A 19,136-nucleotide genomic window follows, 5' to 3' on the forward strand; every position below is an offset into this window, starting at 1 on the left:
CTAGTATGACACTAGTTCCTTTAACAATGCTTTCTATGACACATATATGTCATGCATATCTGCGTGCACACAAATATGTACAGCCAGCCTCCCATTCTAAATTGAAAAGACTGACTCACTTGTGAGACAGATTAGAGCAGCTACATCATATTCAGTCCTCCTTGGTCAAAGACAAATTCAGTTGCCACAAAACTTCCCAAAAGAACTACAGAGTCCCAGCACAGTACACAGTATCTCTCTTACCTCATTGAACTCCACATCTCTTGTTGCTGCCAGGTCAAACCCTTGCTGCCGGCTTTCATACCGCAGGACCCGGATCATCATCTGGTAAGCTGTCCTCACATCATTGCCATACAAGCTCTGTGTGTATCTGGTGGCGTTTTGTAGCACTCTCACAATCTGTATGGTTTTGTCTCCATCCAGTATGGTTTCATTGCGGTGTAACTTCTCATTCTGAACCAGAGACATGAAGAAAATGAAGAGAATGAAGAAAAACAGCTATTTATTTATTTACTCATTCATTCATTTATTCATTCTTTTATTCGTTCATTCACTCATTTAAGGAGCTTCAGCAGCAAGGAGTTGTTGGATCCAAATGGCACTTGCCTTGAGAAAAGGTGGATAGTACAGCTCAGCAGAAGATGTAACTCAGCCTCAGAAAAGCACAAGGGTCCAGAGAGGAATAGAAGGGCTCAAGAACTCAATTGAGGGATGGAGTATGAGGGCCTCAAGCAGGAGTCTGATTGATGATCATTTATAAAATAAAGGCAGAAATTGCAGGGTTTCTCATAGAGGGTAGATATTAACAGCATGTTTACTAGTGCTGAGACAAACTAAGGAATAGATGGGCAATTGGAAACAAAGTATAACAAGAAGATCGAGAATATCCATTATAAATTCAAGAGAAAATTACAATAGATCACCAGAAAAAAAAAGATCTTTGTGTTGGATTATCACCTATACAAATCAAAAATGTCACAAAGTCACAGTCACACAATCATTAAAGTTGGAAAAGAACTCTAAGATCATTCAGTTTGACCATCCACCTACCACCAACATCCACATGAATTTAGTAACAACATGACAATTCATATCACGTGGACATTTGGACTATAGCACAAATAGTCAGTGGACACAAGCTACAGTACATATCTCAGCTCTTGGCTATTGGGTAAGCAGGTATACATTATACATGTACAGATTCCAAACTTCACTAGATTAGACAGATTTTGCTGTGCTCCAGGTGTGTGTTCTTTATGTACAACCACTGGTGTGTCCTGACATGCTGTTCATACTAAATACAAGAAAACACAGCTTACCATGACTTTTAGATCCACAAAAGTGTTGGTGGTACAGTTGAAAAGCTCGGGAGGCAGCCAGCCCTTCTCAATGTTACAATGGCGAACTGCATTTCCTGAAGGAAACAACACATTAAACGACGTTGTGCAACGTTCCAGATAAATATTCATGGATTTCTATCTTCAAGGGACATGCAGGTATTTGACTTTCCAAACCATCATTTCTTTCTATGAAGAATTAAAGACTGTTGATCCTCTTGAACCACTTTCCCCAGGTTTCAGGAAGGTCAGGCAGGCTTTGGGTCTGCCCCACCACTCCCAACCACATCCCTGCTCAGATTTCTGTCAATAGTCTATATGGGAAGATCACCCTGATAAATGCTACTTTCATGTCAAAATATGCTGCACACTGCTGAAATATGCATTGCACAATGCATGCAGGAGACACTTCAGATAATGCAAATTGTATTTAGCCACTTGAAAATGGTTTGTCAGCAGCTTTCTGTTTGTTACCTTCTACTATTTGTTGAACCGTTTCAAAACGTGATGCTTGGCTGTGGAATCTTCACAGTGAATTTCAAATTATCAGATTCAAGACTTACGTTGTGCTGACTAACTTTGGATACACGTTGCATGTGTCTAAGTGATTTAATTACTAATTATAATTGATGGAACGTTATATAAACATGTTATTTCTCTTTCATGAATCTACAATTAAACTTCAGGTTACTGTTAGAATAGTCATGATTATAAACATTACTTTATTTGATTATTCTATAAAATTAACTTAGTGTCAGCAATTCCTAGGGGTACCCCGGCCTACTACTTGCTAGAAGAGATACTGGCATCACCCACAGGAACACTGCATGTTTAGAGAGAGAACTGATTTTAATTACACTTCATATTGTTTATCAATGAAAATACTCTCTAATTAAAATAAATCAACAAATCCACATCCTAAAATCCTTAGAAGTGGAGCTGGGGTTCCCATGAGTCTTCTGAACACCTCTAGGCATGGATCAGCTCCCAGCAATATATAGAAGAGTTACACAGCCCTTTGTAACTCATGGAACCCAAAGACTGCTCACAGCTGGTAAGAATCCTTGGGTCTAGAAATGAGACAGAGGGTCCCTTCCAACTCAAATGATTCTCTGATTCTTGTTGTGATCTGTCGTTCCCAACATACACTTTTGTTTTTGCTGTTCCCCATTCCCCACCACTTCCTCCCCAGATGAGACAGTTAATGTTTTATCGAGGGAACTTACCCACAGATCCCTTTGGACATGGCACAGCAGCTGGCTGGCCAAACTTGGTCTGTGGCCACCAAATACCAGCCTCAAAAGCTTTGGGACATCCATTATAAATTACTGAAAGCAGAAAAAGAAAGGATGCAATTTTTCTGTCAAGGTAAAATCACGGAGGAGCAAGAAGGAGATACTGCAGCCTGACAAAGAACCTTCCAGCCATTCCCAAACCCTGCCACGATCCTTGCACCTCCCAGGCTGTGACCCATCACCTGCTCCTTGCTCAGCAGCACGGTCAGACAGGTATGGGCAAAGGAGAGCTCAGGATGATTACCGGGCTCTGTACCTTAGTCCTGTTATCTCTGCCCACTCCTTTCTTGTGGGAAAGCCTTTCCCTGTTGTTTCACCCACACAACACTGCTGCAGCAGCTTTATGCTGATGGCAGGAAGAAGGTGGGTGAGCGGACAGGCAGGGCAAGAGAAGCAGGGAGGAGGAACAGAGGACATCTGAAGTGTGGCACAGGACGTGCATCAGACCACACACTCCTCTATCCCCACACCCCATCTCCCCACTGCCTCCAGATCCTACACCCCCACCGCTGGGCAGTGTGTCTGGCTGGGCCGTACCTTCACAGCCCCTGGCAGTGACCTCAGCGAAGGGGTTGTCGCAGCGGTTGCACTGCCGCCCGATGACACCAGGCTTACAGGGACACTGTCCTGTTTCCATGTCGCAGGAGCGCGTGTGGGAGCCGGAGGGGAAGCAGTCACAAGGGTAGCAGGTGTCACTGCTCTGCGGCCGGTAGTAATTGGCCTGGAGAAACACAAACGGACAGGCTATGAAGTGTTTTTGTTCTACACCGAATTGCTTGTGTTTTGTGCTTGGAAATCTTGCTGTTGGAGCAGCATAAAATGGTTCACTGAGCACAGCACTGGATAATGATATCACAATTAATAGAAAACATAAAGTTTGATCATTCTTTCTGGTAACCCTCTGTTGATTCACTGCATCAGGCAGGCTGAGCATGGCAGGGCTGCTGGGCTGCCTGGGGTTGCAGACCCACGGCTCAACCACTGTTTGCAGTGGGGCCCATACCTCCTGTGTACTTGCTACTGCTGCCCAGAAAGCACATTCTTGGAGGATTTGCAGTGTTCTCTATTATGCAATTTGACTCTTGTCTAGCACAGAAAAGCTTGCAAGAAAACCTCTTCTATCGCCCATTTATGCTGCATGTGCAGTGTGGAGAGAAACCAATGATCGCATATTCAAATTGCATCTGCAAACGCTTTTGATCTGAGGCATTACGTGACTATATGAGACAATGGAGTGGGCGCCCCACTGACTTGATTTAATGCAACAGTTGCTGTGTGTCCTGCTGGCATTTAGGAAATAAGTGCCGGGCCAGATTCACTGCTGCTGGTTCAAACAGGCAGGGCTCCTCTGAGGTCATCCCAACCTATTGTAAAACCCATTGTGAAAAGCCTATTGTAAAACCTCCAGGAGGGAGGCATTTCCCATTTCCACTCAGCTTCATTCCTACAATCTGCAACAAGACTGGAGAGAGCAGTCCCCAAGGGAAGTGCTTAACCCCCATTTTTTTTCTCCACTCCTAAGCAGCCACGTCTTCTGCTGGCCCACTGCAGAAGACAACTAGGCCAGCAAGCCCAAGCTGCAGCATGATGATCACTGCCTACGACACAGCTACCACCTCCAGCATTCCTCAGCACCCAGCTCTGATCTCCCCTGATAAATTGGGCTGCACTTCAGAGAGAGCAGAGCCAGGCTTTCCTCCTCACAGTTTTGCTTTCCAAAGGCAAATAAGATAAGAGCTGCACAGTACCATTTGGTGAAAGGCAGTGCCAGCAAAATGTTTGGGGTAAACATTAACCATACTGTGCACATAGAGGATATAAAGCACAACTGTGTACGCTTTGTCTTGGTTGTTGCAGTTATTAGTGGTATAGTTACTTTTTAAGCTAAAGAATTTTGACTTAGGACTGGTTTCTTCTGCTTACCTTGCAGTGGCATTCTCCATTGGTCTTACTGCAGTCTGGATCAAACCCTTTGCTAGTCTCACAATTACATGGACCACAGATGGGATTTCCCCACCAACCTCTGGGACAAGGCAAGTCAATCCTATAAAAGAAAAGGACATCCAAAGGAAGTTCTTTTAAGCTTCCTCACAAAATGTGGGAAAGAAGAGCTCTGAGCCAAATTTGCACTCAGCTCCATTAGCTTCCAGGGCATAATGTATCCCTCTGCAGCAGCTACCACTTTATATCTGTCTATCTCTATATATGAACACTGCAATAAAAAATGATAATGGATATTAGTTCCATGAAACTGTAGTGGCAATGCTTGTCTAAACACTTTCAAGAACACCTTTGTAAGTAGTACACATCTCTATAAGCAAATAAAGAGCTTTTTCCTCTAGGAGGAAGGGAGTACCCACAAGCCCCATTTGTGGCAGCCCTGTGTCAGCACAGGCTGGGGCAGTCTGTGCCAGGCTGTGCTGATCCTCCAGCAGTCCACACACATCCTGTCCTTAGCATAGTTTTGGAGGAGGGTGGAAAGTGTGGCTGGGGACACGGAGGAGGGAACACTGGCTGATTTGATTCAGGCTAGCTGCAAGTTCCACGGACATCTCCATTGGCTGCACTTTGGTGAATGCTTCAATGGTATAAAAGCTGGTACCACCACTGGAAGAAGAGATTTTACAGCCCTCCTGCCCTGTGGAATAGCGCAGCTAGCCAGAGGCCAATCATCAACACACAAGCTGAAGGATAATCCTTGTATTTGCTGGTTCCTTTTCCCTTGAGTAAAATTCTAAGCAGGTTTGTCCCACAGCCACTCCAACACCAGTGCTGGCAAAGATTGCTCTGGGATGGGGCAGTGAGCACAGGCCTTGACAGCTGAAAGGACATCAAGCAAGAACCTTAAGGATATCGCTGCCAAGGCTGCCATCAGCAATAATGCACAAAGGAATGCCTTCCCTGCTGCATATCTACAGAAAGAAGATCTGTTTGCAGCCTGATTCAAAGGCAGTGCTGAATGTTGATTATGGTAATTGCCCGGCTTATACATTTATGCTTTGTAATACAGAAGAAAAAAAACCTAACAGTGCTCCACTTGACATGAAGTCAGCAGATAATGACAGTGGACAACTTCTCTACATTGCTAAGCCAAAGGAAAGAAAAACGAAAAATGAATCTGGCAACAGTGAGGCCAGCATTTGCAAACCCACACAGAAGGCAGAATCACAAAATCACAGAATCACAGAATGACCCGGGTTGGAAGGGACCTCAAGGATCATGTAGTTCCAACCCCCCTGCCAAGAAGTCTGCAGTTTTCAAAGGGAAGGAAGCAATATAACATGAGGTATTCCTAAGCGAGTAGACAAATGAACTTAATCTGCACAACATGAATGGTCTTGGGATAGGAGGAGGCTGGCTGCTGAATGCTTATCAGAGATCACAAAGCTGCTGATGAGGGAATCAGCAGGTTTCTTCCATCCACCAGCAGGGCACAGGCATCCTAGGCTGTCCAGAAGATGTGGATTTTTGCCAGCCGAGGGATCAGACACAAACTTTCAAAGCCATTTTACACAGCCAGGTCCCTTAAATGGGTGCACTGCTCTGTGTGTGTGCTGGGGGGGCTGAAGCAGAGGTGCAGAGCCAGCACTGGCTCTGTAGGCATTGGCCAAGCCTACACTAAGATTCAGGTCAGACTGACGCTGTTTAACACAGCACAACTGGTCTAGCCCCTGAACTGCTGGTGAAGGAAAGTGGTCTCTGAGTGTATGCAAGAGCACCAAAGGGCAAGGAGACTCCAATTGCCATATACTACAAACACCTGAAGTAGAACAGGAAAGCTAACTGAAGCAGAAAATAAACTGGGCCTACTGCTTCCTTAGGAGGAGAGGCAGCTGGGACAATCGTGGAGCCAAAGAAGGAGAATAATTCTCTTACTTGCTCTCACAGTACTGCCCATAGTAACTCTGTCCACATTCACAGGTGTATCCATGGGATGAACTAGGTTTATGCACACACGTGGAGACATGCTCACATGGGTTCAGGTTACATACATCAACACAGTCTCTTCCAAAGTACCCTGGGGAGACAAAGTCATAAAATTACTTCAACCATTGTAATTTATGATTTGCATGTCTCTAAAAGATCATATATTTTAAGCTTACGCACTAATAAAACATCTTCAATAATCAGCAGATACCCCAAGATACTGTCAAAAAAAGGTACTCTTCCTTCTCAGCAAAAACTAAAGTGGGCTGCTCTTTTCAACAGCCTGTTAACATGCTTGAGGCACCCTTGTGTCTTTGGTCCCCAGTTCTATATGCAAGGCAAGCTTCACAGATAGCTTTGTATTCTCTTCTTGCACATATGAGAGGTGACTGCAATGGGTGCTGAGAGCGTGTCCTGGCTACACGCACCTAAACAGAGAAAACATTCAAAGTATCTTGATTAGGATGCAGGGTGTAAGACTGACACCCAACAGCAAAAAAAGGCTGAAAAAGAAAAAAACAAAACAAAACAGTGGGAAAAAAACACTACATAACAGAAAAGAAGAGGAAGTGCAAAGAAAGAATCCTTTGGACCAGAAACTGCCTTTGGTTGAAACGCTGCCTAGAACAAATGATCCTTAGTCCATGCCTGCAGCTTCAAATGTGGTACAACAAGTCAGAGAAAGAAAATACTGATTGGAAGAGGAAGAATCAGTAGATGAGCACCAAAGCAGCAGCAGGATGCTTGCAAAGGGCTTGCAGAATGTCCTGCTGCTGCTGCTGTTTTTCTTCTGATGAGCTCATGGAGAAGGGATCCAGTTCCTATCTGGGTACACAGGATGAATCAGTGGGTTACCTGGGTCGCACACACAGGAGTAGCTGTCCCAGTCATCGCTGCAGTAGCTGTGCTGAGGACATGGGTTGGAGTCACAAGGGTTATCCACTTCACAACCCTCCTTCACATTGATCTTGATAGCCTGTTTCATGTTCAGTGTAGCTATATTTGTGGATGTCTCTCCCATTCTGACTCCCTGGTGACAAAAGGCAATTATTTTTAATTTAGAGTGCTCATTCTGGATGCAGTAGTATGTGTTTCACTACTACTATTAGTCTACGAGGCTACAGTTTACAGAAGCATCATCTGATGAGTCAAAACAAGATATTTTCAAATTCTGGTCTTTGATAAAATCAAAGAAGAAGAAGAGAAGGGATGTTCTCCCACGAGACCAGATTTGTACCTGGGAAAAGTGCATGGACATAACTATTTGGATCTCTAGATTTTGATGGAGGAAAAAGAAACGTTTGGGGAAAGATGAGAAAGGATGAGAAAGGAAAACCTGCATTTTCATATGCACACTTTCTAAGAAGTTCAACATTCGCCTCTATGCTTCTCATCTCTTACCTGCATACAGCCATAAAACCCCTGCTGAACAGAGACTTGGTCTCCAGAGACTCCTCCCACAATGATGCTTTTCATTTTCAGTCCAGGTAGTTGATTTCCAATCTGCACAGTGCTCTGTTGAGGAAAAGGGCAGCTGATAAAATGCACCGCCATTCTCTACAACCCAGCTACTTTCTTTTGTGATGCAGTGCAGAAACAGTTGGCAGTAGGTAAGGGAAAAAATATTGAAGTGGTGAGGAGCTTGGACATTTGAATGTGACTTTTTACTGACTTGTTCGTAAGATACATTATCATTAGGCTTTGTAAATTAATGTAACTTCATTAGGCACCAATCATTGCAGAACATGGATCAGAGCATAAGGATTTGTCCACAGACTCTTTGAAGAATTTTACTGTAGTGCTTAGTGGCAAAGTTCTAACGCTGCTGTACCTGGTACATCCCATAGTCCAAGGACATGACAGCCAGGTACTTGATGTCTTTTCCATCTTTAGCACTCTTTAGCTCTATCAGTAAATGATGCCATTCCCCATCACTGACTCGTGACTGGGTCATCTTCAAACTGGCGACCTGGGTCATGCCACTGTACACTTCAAACTGCACGTAGTTGTTCAATATCTGTTGGGAAAAAAAGAAGTCTATTATTTAGCACATATTTGTCTTGGGTGAGACAGAAAATCTCTCCCCCAGAAATACAATAGAATGAAGAACACTTGCAGTAACCCCTCATATAACTTCAGGCATTCAGTTGATAACTTTAGCGAGGAGAAGAAAGACAACAGAGACATATTTTTTGCATTTGTATTAATGCAAAGATACTAAGTTTGTTAAGAAAAAAATATCTTAAGCCTCAGAACCTGAATTTTAGAGTGATATTACAAGAATTAAAAGGATAAGGAAGTCATTTGCATCTATTGATGTGCATTTAACTGGATGGAAGAAGCTACGCACTCCACATGGCCATGTCAACAGATGGGGATGGAAGAGGATTTTTTAAGTCTTTTCTAGGAAAAAAGTCTACAGTTCTACCTGAATGTTGATCTTGGATGCAGTCCCTGCATTTGCTTGCATCAGCATGCCATTGACTTTCCGTGTTCTGAACATCAGCCCAATGTACCACGGCACAGAGATGGTAATATCAAGTTCACTCCAAATGATAATGCTCTCACCACTGAAACGCTGAGGAGAAGGCATTACTGTAAAAGAAAAGGAAAGACAGAAACCTCTTTATATCCTTCAGGACAGAGGTTAAGAGGAGAAATGACATGCATGGCAGCATCTCCACACTGCTACTGCATTACACAGGTGAGAAATGTTCCTAGAAAGGTAAGCTCAGGATCTCTGCTGGTAGATTTCTGATGATGAGTGGGTGGACAGAGCCGGAATTGCAAGGGCAATGCTTACTGCAGATGTTTTCAACATATCCTTGATTACCTGCTTCTAATTAACAAATTAAACACAGAGGAAAGGCTCTGAGGCAACAGGAAATGTTAATTAATTATAAATACTCCTGGGCCAGCTTATTCAGCTGTATCAGTTCTGCAGTCTCTTCACAGGGAGATAGCTCTTGTGGAGTCACCAAAACCATCTGCCTTAGATATCTAAAGCTGACAGCTGAAGTGTTGCCCTGATGTCTAATCCTGCACAAACATTCAGTGGTGTTGATGTGGGACCCTCTGTTGGCTCCTGAACAATGCCCTCTCTCTTTTGATAGACTCCAAGAAGGAGACTCCACAGTCTGCGGACAACCTATGCTCCATCTTCACCCACACAGTAAATAATATTTTCCTGGTATTAGATGGAACTGTTATCCACTTTGAGCCCATTGCCTCTTGTCCTATCCACTTGTTCCATCCTATTTGCACCCTTCTTGCTTAAAACTTGAATCCAGTGCTTGAGCTCTGGCTCTCTGGGCCACTGCATGATTCACCAGTCCACGCTGCAACCACATCAGTGTACACCATGACATGCATGTTGACCATGATCATCGCCTCCTTCTGTTCTAGGCATGCATAAGCCAGCTGGCTCCATCCTCCTCTAACCTGCCAATCTTCACAATAGCATTAACTCCCAATTTCTTTGTGAGTAGTTTTCCAGATCATTGATGAGATTTTTTAGCCTGCCTGCCTCTGGAGAGCAGACAAGGTAAACTCTGGGCCCTCCCACCTGCTAGAGGCTGGGGAAACAGTTTGCAAGCTTGCCTCCTGGGAGAACAAGACTGGCATGACAGTAAGCCTCCTTCTTCCTTTTCTCACCAGTGGTGACTTAAGGTGCCCACAGACATCATTCCCTTCCCACACTGCCTCCCAACTCCCCTCCCTTCCCCGAGGCCAGGGTGCAACTTGCCTTGTTTGTAGAACAAAAATCCCTGTTCTTCAGCCCTCAGGCCTCTCTCCACCCCCAATCCTTACCAAGCCTGAGGCCCAGGTTCTGTACATAGGACTGGTGGCCATATTCAATGCCTAAAGAAGGGACCCAATCAACCCTGTCACCTTGGGGGTGAGCACACATGCTTCAAATCATCCCTCTGCCTTGGAGCTGCTTCAGAAAGCAAATATGTCACTAGTGGTAGTGATAGCAGCTCTGGGCTCTGTGTTACGTGGAAGCTAGGAGAACACCTCCACCATCCATTTCTGCCAACTCCACCCTGCAGACCCTCCTTTCCAAGCCTGAAGCATAACTGCAAGCTCTGCCTGCAGCTCTCTATTCCCAAGCTGCTCAGGCAAGATGAGAGCAATTTCAACCTAGTTCTGGCCCCTTGGGTGAGGCATGCTGTGCTAAAGTGGTTTGCAAACATTCTGGAATGCACACCTCAGCTTGGAGTCTGCTATTCCTGGGCCCATGTCCTGCTAAGAGTAATAAAGAATGTCTGATTTGGGGTTGATACATCAAAAGAACAAAATCCTTGCTTGTGCTGCAGACTGTTCTAGGCTAAGTGTCATGGAGGGGATAATGGAAATGAAACCCTATCGTACCTGCACCTGGGAGAGCACTGGGCAGAGTTTGTCCTTCTGCCTTTAGGGAAGTCTTGTCCAGTTAAGGCAGGTGCTCTTTCTTGGAAGCCTCCAGTGCAAGAGGACTCCAGAATGGCAACCCTGTGCCAGATGTGGTTGTGCTGCCTTGGAGCAGCAGGCAGCCTGCAGTGCACTGACCCCAAGGATCCCCTTGGGCAGGCTGCTCTGGCTTCCCTGGGAGAAGCTAACGGCGGGTTCTTCACGCCCTGTGGAACACACCTGCTGCTCCTTCCTCATCTAGTATTAATGAGGTTTTACACATACACGCACATTGTGTTCAATCAAAGAAAAACCCAGTTAAACTGAAAGTGCTCGTACACAGCAGAAACTGCCTTCTTGCCAAGGAAGTGGTGATTAAAAATGCACATTTGACCCTGGTTTGAGTCAAAGCCTAATAAAGTCAGCAGGATTCTTTCCATTGATTTAAGAGGGCTTAGGATTTGGCAGTTTTATTATAAACAAATTACCAAATACTGCCAAGTGCTGTGGAGCTGTGTTGGTCATATAAGTAAATTAATGAAAGCTGCTGCTACCATCGGTAAGTGAGCTATCACATTTACTATACAGGCGATCTCACACAGATTTCAAGCAGACAAAAGGGGATTTTTCAATTGCAGTCCTCTATTACTTATTCCCTAAATTGCCACAGTTGGACACAAATGCTCTGAGATGTCAGTGACTGGTAATGGGATGAGATGCTGCACAGAGGTCCTTTCACCCTACCTTGCTCACAGTTCTTCCCTCCATACTGCACGGGGCACTCGCAGATGTAGGTGCTCCACTTGTTAACACACGTGCCTCCGTTTTGGCACCAGTTGGCTTCGCAATAGTTCCTCTGTGCAGCACAGCCTGTAATTCAGAAAAACAGTAACTTTACACAGCTTCAGCAAGAAAAGGCTCTGAGGGACTGAAGCTGAGTTCATTTGCAAAAAGAAGACTTAGTCACTCTGTAAATGAAGAGAAAATTTGGGACAAGTATCCAGCGACCACTGCAGGAGACAGCCAGATTGACCAGTGCTATGACTCAGTACCACTGCTCTCAATTTACTGTAATGTAACCAGGAAACTAATCAGGGAATTGCAATGTGCACTGTCACACAGAGGAGTAAAGCTACTGTAAGTTTTAAACCATGTGGGAACGTGCTAGAAACAAGGAAAAAGAAATCCAATCTCAAAAACAGACTTATTTTCTTATGTCCTTCTGGGTGTTTATTTCCACAGGACAAAAACTTGTGTTTAACCAACATCAGGGTCATGAATATTAAAAAAATGCTCCAAAATAAAAAAGTAATTTGAAGCTTATGCCACAAGTTCCTTCTTATTACACGATCAATGCACCAAATGAAACACCAGAATTTAGCTCTCACACAGACCTCCAGCAGGGTGAAAGGAAAGGACTTGCTGATCTTNAGAGACAGATTTGTGCTGATGAGAATGTTATGTAAATCAGAATTCATCTTTGTAGATCCAGGGACAAGAAACCAACCCAGAAATTCCAATATGCTGCTGTATGAAGCTGGCTCCAGACATGGAAAACTGCACCATTTGACTTACAGGATAAACATGATTCATGAAAAAGTCACTAGAAACAATGTCTTTTTCATGAACTAATCCTATTGGCTTTCAGAGCAAAGTGACACTGAATAGGTAGTTATTACTTTGTTTAAAAAAATAGTAAATTATCTGTGCAAATTCCTGGGAGAAACTTGTGGTGATGTAGAAGGTCTAAACAAGCCCAGTTCTTTTCTGCCTGCCACTTACAGGTTTAAGTGCATGCCATGCCACAGGCTATTGTGCGCGTCCTTGGCACAGGCACTAACCACACCTTGCTCAAACAGACGTGGAGTGCTGAGCAGGCCTGGCTGCAGTCGTGCCAGGGATGGGGCTGCTCACAGTGCCCACCTTTCTCAAATGCTGTTTTACATACAGGTAGGGCAGAGAGCTTCGTCCTGTTGACTTTTGAGCCTTTGGTCGTTCTTACCCGGCAGCGTGCCATTGTTGGCAATGAAACTAGCCATGTCAATTGGCTTGCTGTCAATGGAGAGGTTCCTCATGCAGCCGACGAACTGCCTGTTGTGCACTGGGAAATCTTCTGGCAAGTTTGGGACGCCGCCGAGTAGCAGAGGGCCAGTCAGGTCCAACGATCTGAAGGAACAAAGAAATGATCATTGTTTCTCACATGCCCTTTGTTTTGTTTTGGTTCTTATCTTACTGTTTCCATAAGCGTGTTGGAGATGTTGAGTATACTCATGCTGCCATTTACCTCCAAACAACTTTTATGTGAAACAGCTGTTACTGGTGACAACGCAGAAACACCATAACCTGTCATGTAGGGTTGCCATATGAACACAGAACCCCATGACCTATCTTTAACAGTGGCAAACTTGAGGAAGAAAGTGAAGATTATGGAAAAACATACAGCTGTGGGTCAATTCTTTCTGACTCCAGTAAGCTAGGGGCTGGCTTAGACTCCACAACAAAAGGGTTGAGGTGTTGCGGCCTTTCATGTAAGGACTTCGTTATCATGCAGTGCCAATCCTTTTTAAGACTTCTGAAGATTTTACTGGTGGAAATAGATTCCACTGATTGATTCCAGACTGCAAGAAGTCTTAAATTACTCCTCATTTTTATGCTGCTCTCTCTGCTTGGGATTCTAGTGAAGCATGTGTTTATCAGTGGCTTTTCTGCTATCACTCATTATTTTATACCCCTATATGTTATTTGTTGTCCATTTTCTCTTTAAACTCAACAGCAACAATCCTTTTCCTCACAGGAAAGTCTTTTTCTCATACCTGATGAGTTTCAGTGACCTTTTCTGTGCCTTCTTCATTTCCATCTCCTTTGAAAACAGGACCATTAAATTAAGTGATGGAAGTATTAAGCTTTTCAGCTATCTTTTTCCTAAAAAAGTTTAACAATGTGTTTGCCTCAATCTCTACATTTTCAAGTGGATTATTTTCTGGGGCCATCTACACTGATTTCTGGTTAATTCAGGTGCAATTTAGGCACACATCTGTGTCTATGTGAAACTGTGCATTGCACCAAGTGTGCCAATGCTTGGAGTAGCCACCAAATTTCATCTCCCAAACTAAAACTTGCCAGTTTTTCTTGTTAAATTGCATCTATTTTTCTGACTTCATCTGTTTGATTGTTAACCTCATGTTGCTGACTGCTCCCTGGAGGAGAAGAACGAATGGAAAACACAAATAATAGAGGAAATTCTTACTTCTTTGAGCCAGTCTGAGTCCCCTGGGCAGCACAGGTGTAGTTTCCAATGAGGCTTCCGAAGCGTACGGCCACTGCTGTGTCACAGTCATCCACAGTCACCACTGCCACCTTTTCCCCTGAAGGTCCATGGGGAATTCCTAATCGTCCAATGTTGGGCTTCAAGAAGTAAAGAGCACGTCATACAATGCTATATACATGCAAGGATTTAAACACTGGTTCAGAGAGCTTAACAGCACACTTCTTATTACTCCCAAAGGGGGACAAAAATAGGATATTGAAATGAAATAGAAAAAGCTAAATTGACCAATTAAGTTGGCTAAGTTAGTCAATACCTAAGCAAGGAAAAAAAGCCCAAATGGATGACTTCAGAGGGTTTCATTCAGGAAACCCTACAATTCAGGAAACTCCTGCCTGCCCAACCACAAGGTGTCCTAAAGAACAAATGTGGGCACCAAAACAGGAACTATCACACTCAGCCTCATAACCTCACTGCTACCCTGTGTGCAGGCGCTGTCACCCTCACTTCAGCAACTACAAAAACTGGGGAAGCAATAAGGGGATAAAAGCCAATTCTTCCTGCTACAATTGTACACACATAAATACATTAAATACTTAAAGTCATCTCATCATCAGTAAAGACAGCAAGGTTTATTTGCAAGAGTAATTACCCTAACACAGAAAAAACTTCTTAAAAAGATGTTTCCTGGTGTCAGTTCCAGTTGGAAAGTATTTTCCACTTCCTCTACTTAATGTGAACTAATGTGATCACACAGTTTGGCAGCTATACAGTATAAGGTTTTGACCTCTCCTAACTCACATGAAGGCAGATTTCAGTTTTCTGATACTCTCTGGGCTGTGCTGCTGCTTCGCTTGGGCAGACAGGAACCACAGATAGTATTGGTGCTGAAAATATTACGGTGGAAACGATACCGAGCAACTTCTCAAAGTAAACCAAGAAAAAACCCCAACACATAAAAAACAAAGTAGCCGACAGGCAGACATTCCCTTCCAAAATTAAAATGTTTACATTCTGGGTGCTACTTCTATTCATTCAGAGGAATGATTTGATTAACATTTATGTTCTCTTGCTTCACTGAAATCATCTATTGTTTCTTACACAGGAGCCTTGACAAAGGAAGGGTATTTACTCTCGCAGCAGGAGGGCTCTGCCCAATGTTAATCAAGACTGCAACCTGATGAGATTCATCAGTTTGCAGCTGCTCCTTCACAGTCAAGCAGCCGCAGTGGTAAATGGATTTTTTTTCCCTCCTTTTATTTAACATTGAAATTGCAAAGTTTTTTCTTTAGATGCTGACTGGCAACTGCAGTGCAGACCTCTGGCATCTCTTCAGCTCTGATGACCACACAGAACCATGAGCTGAAGAAAAATAAATGAATTACTCAAGTGATTGAAAAAAAAAACCCATACGCAGTACAAACCCTCCTTAGTTCAAACATGTCACGACTTACTGAACATGCTAAGAGTCCCATTTGATACAGCTGGCCAAAAATGAAAGAATATGCTGCTGAGAAAGGAAAGAAATTCTTTGAGTGATTTAACGTGATCTGGACTTCTTATTTCTGTCACACATAATATACTACTCATCTTCTCAGGACACAGCTTAGGGAATGCCTGATAGCTGAAATGTTGTCAAAACCAAAAGACTGGAACTGCAGGAGCCGAAGTTAGGTGTTCTTGCAGCATTTAATGACGAAACTGATTTTATTCATTTCTTATTTTGATTAGTCTTAAACACAGTTTTCTGGTGATTCAAAGGATATCTGGAGTACTATGAGAAAATAAACACTTTGAATACGAGGCTTAGAGAATTAATCACACAACATAAAAATTGGGATCTAATGACAAAAACTTCTACGGCAGGCATGGAGATTCCCAGCTATCGATGATGGGAAAGTATGGAAGAATTAACTGCATTAATTGAGTGTAAAGCTATTAAGAACTATGGTGTGGTTAAAAACATAAACCAACCACAATGAAGAGAACAGAATATTGCGGATAATTTGTATTTTATTTATTAAAAGTAACTTCAAACTAGGGCTGATGCACATTAGTGTGGTCAGGGAAACGTAATAGACCGAAAGGACTCATGAAGGCTGGCAAATGAAATCTGGGGAAGAGTTTTGGAGCTGAGAAGATGCAATCACTGCAATGGATGCGGTACAAGAGCAAATGGATAAAAGATGCCCATGAGTAACATAGGCTGTAAATCAGCAGGTGGTGCCCGGCATTAGGAGGGGTGATCTTTGGGACAGTGGCAGGGGCAAAAGTTATAAAGAACTCTATTTGTTTGGAATTAGAGAAGCTCATGTAAGCAATGGGCTGACCTGTGTTGCTAAGAGAAGAAGCCATAGCAATTAATACTTGCAAAATGCTCAATAAAGGCAATTCTGAACACTAAGTGACAGCACCAACATCTACATTTCAAGCATGATCTCTGCTTCTGTGGTATATTACTGGAGCAAGACTGATCCCTACCAGGAGGAACAGCTACCACAAAACAGTGCCAATTCACACTGTTATTTTCTGGAAATGTGTTCAAGGAGTTAAAAGCCAGACTTTCATCTGGGCCCTTAGCAGTCCTTTCTGCCTGTCAGCCCCATCTCCTGAAACACCACGCTACCCTCAAAAGGCACGTTTCACTACTGTGCCAATTCTGCACTCATTGAGTAAATGCTCAGCGTGGTGAACAGGAATGTACCAGCATGACCCCCATTAGTGGCCATGCAAGTCACGTAACTGAGTTCCTGCTCACGGAACTGAAAATTTAGCTTGCACTGCCCTTAACACTGCCTTTTAACTTATTGCTTGCCCAGAAAGGAGCTGGGATTCAAACTTCAAAGACCACATGCTGAAAAAGTGAGTAGCAAGGAGAGGAACCAAGCAGTGCCAGAGAGAACCTGGTCACCCTTCAACAAAGCACAAAAGAATGTGTTTGTCCTGGGCTGAAAACATGGGGAAAAAAATGCAAATGTTGCAAAGCATTACCCTTATCATCATGTAATGATTCTTCAAATATTCGGTGTATCCCATATTAAAGTCTGCTGCATAGGTATCTATGTTTGCCTGTCATAACTGCACACAGAGTAATGAGAAGGAAGCAGAGCCCTGACACATTAAAGAGATCCCTTCATTTCTCTTTATCTGTAAAACAAGACGGATCATATTGATGCTCCTCAATGGCAGTAAGCACATAACATAGTAAACAATGGCCACTTTCGGGCTGTGGGGGTGCTGTTTCTGCCCTGGGCTGCCAATGTGGCTGCAGGCCACCTGCAGGCATTTCCTCTGGTCACAGTTGATGATGGAGTGAGAAAATGTCACTGAAAAAGTACTTTAGTGGAGATGCCAGATCTGATTGTAGTGAAACCCAAGTGTGGAGCGATGAACTGTTTTGACACCATCCGACAGCCTCAGCAGAAAGAAACATATGCTGACCCTCACAGGTGCCTGAAAAAAGCTGAGAAGCTTAATCTGTGAACTTGTGTTGTATAAATGGAGCCGGATAGAGGAGAGAAGGTCATCAAAACACATATGCTTACAGTTTGCATATCTACTGCACAAATCTACTCCCATTCCACTTAAAACATCAGAGCGAGATTCTGATGTATCCCAGTTTCATTTGGATCCTTTCTTATTTTAAAGTAAATATTTAACTGCTGGAACTCACACAGTTACTCATTAAAGATACAGATGGTCTAATAATGCATAGTGAGTGGAAAAGACATCCAGATTAATGGATAATGGAAGCCTTGTTCTATATGCTTTAAAACATTTCTGTTACATTTTTACATTATAAACAATATTGTTTTTAAAAGTCACAATGCAAAACCATTGTAGAAATTAAAGCAAATAGTCCACCTTGGGTAGAGTTATCTTGTATTAAACCAGACTGAATACTGTACACATAAAAATATGCAAAGTGACAACATTTGTTTAGTCACTCAACAACAGCAATGAGGATTAGCTCTCTGGATCTTACCCTGTATTAGTTAATCCATAATATCACAGAATCTTTGAATAGCTTGGGTTGGAAGGGACCACAAAGATTATCTTGTTCCAACTACCCTGCCACCCACTAATTCAGGCACCACATCAGGCTGCACAGGGCCCTGTCTGACCTGCTCTTGAACATCTCCAAGTATGAGATTTCCACAGCTTCTCTGGGCAGCCTGTTCCAGCACCTCACCGCCCCCTCAGCAAAAGGGCTTTCCCAAAGGTCTCACAAAAGTCTCCTCCACCGGAAACATTTTCCACCAAATTCCATTCTCACCCAAAAAAATGCCATTTGACTTCTTGCAAAGATGGAAGGAGTGATAGTAGAGCATTTTTGGTCAGGCACAGAGCAGTATTCCATCTTCATGGGTATTTCCTGACCTCACACTCAAAGCTGTGCTCTGCAGTACCAGCCTTGGCCATGGCTCATTCCATCTGTCCAGCCACCCCACTGAGCCCAGTGAAGGGGCCGACAGTGGAGGAGAGGACTTGGCAGCAGACTGCAATTATGGTCAAGACTTAGAGAACATAAAATAGGAACTCCAGAAAATGAGACCAAACTGATCTAGTCATGCTTGGCATCTGGAGAGCTGTTTCTCTCAGAGGATATATATAATGCCACATGCTGTAAATGCTGCCTTTCCTCGGCTCACTGTACTCATCAAAAATCTGCTTTAGAAAGTTGGCCTTTTGTCCAAATGCTTTGTGCGGAATGGTTTAATATGCAGAGCTTGGTTTGTTTGTCTTTAAGTAAGTGTGAATCTGTAAAAAGAAAAGCCATCCTGAAGTCAGTGCCAGCCTTTCAGGGTTTCCAAGAGTTTGCTTACTGGACAATAAGTTACCCTTCTGTTTTTGTTAATCAGTAGCTAATGATTTATTGACTGTTATGAGTGGTTAAAGGTTAAAAAGAATCTGTTTCCT

At 43.4% G+C, this 19,136-nt stretch overlaps 1 protein-coding gene across 6 annotated transcripts in view; it reads right to left on the reverse strand.

The window, feature by feature from the left end:
* CELSR1 (cadherin EGF LAG seven-pass G-type receptor 1) overlaps nucleotides 1-19,136 on the reverse strand; it is a 131,681-nt gene that overhangs the window by 28,384 nt on the left and 84,161 nt on the right. For all 6 annotated transcript variants that reach the window (XM_015851818.2, XM_015851809.2, XM_015851789.2 and 3 more), the window contains exons 6-18: nucleotides 14,199-14,356; nucleotides 12,954-13,117; nucleotides 11,696-11,821; nucleotides 8,988-9,154; nucleotides 8,391-8,576; nucleotides 7,961-8,074; nucleotides 7,415-7,589; nucleotides 6,509-6,650; nucleotides 4,556-4,676; nucleotides 3,170-3,353; nucleotides 2,564-2,665; nucleotides 1,320-1,414; nucleotides 244-453 (exon numbers count right to left, since the gene is read on the reverse strand). In XM_015851818.2, coding sequence (XP_015707304.1) covers nucleotides 244-453; nucleotides 1,320-1,414; nucleotides 2,564-2,665; nucleotides 3,170-3,353; nucleotides 4,556-4,676; nucleotides 6,509-6,650; nucleotides 7,415-7,589; nucleotides 7,961-8,074; nucleotides 8,391-8,576; nucleotides 8,988-9,154; nucleotides 11,696-11,821; nucleotides 12,954-13,117; nucleotides 14,199-14,356 — 1,944 coding nt within the window. The remainder of the gene's footprint in view (nucleotides 1-243; nucleotides 454-1,319; nucleotides 1,415-2,563; nucleotides 2,666-3,169; nucleotides 3,354-4,555; nucleotides 4,677-6,508; nucleotides 6,651-7,414; nucleotides 7,590-7,960; nucleotides 8,075-8,390; nucleotides 8,577-8,987; nucleotides 9,155-11,695; nucleotides 11,822-12,953; nucleotides 13,118-14,198; nucleotides 14,357-19,136) is intronic.

The sequence above is a fragment of the Coturnix japonica genome, chromosome 1, assembly GCF_001577835.2.
Source record: "Coturnix japonica isolate 7356 chromosome 1, Coturnix japonica 2.1, whole genome shotgun sequence".
NCBI lineage: Eukaryota > Metazoa > Chordata > Aves > Galliformes > Phasianidae > Coturnix > Coturnix japonica.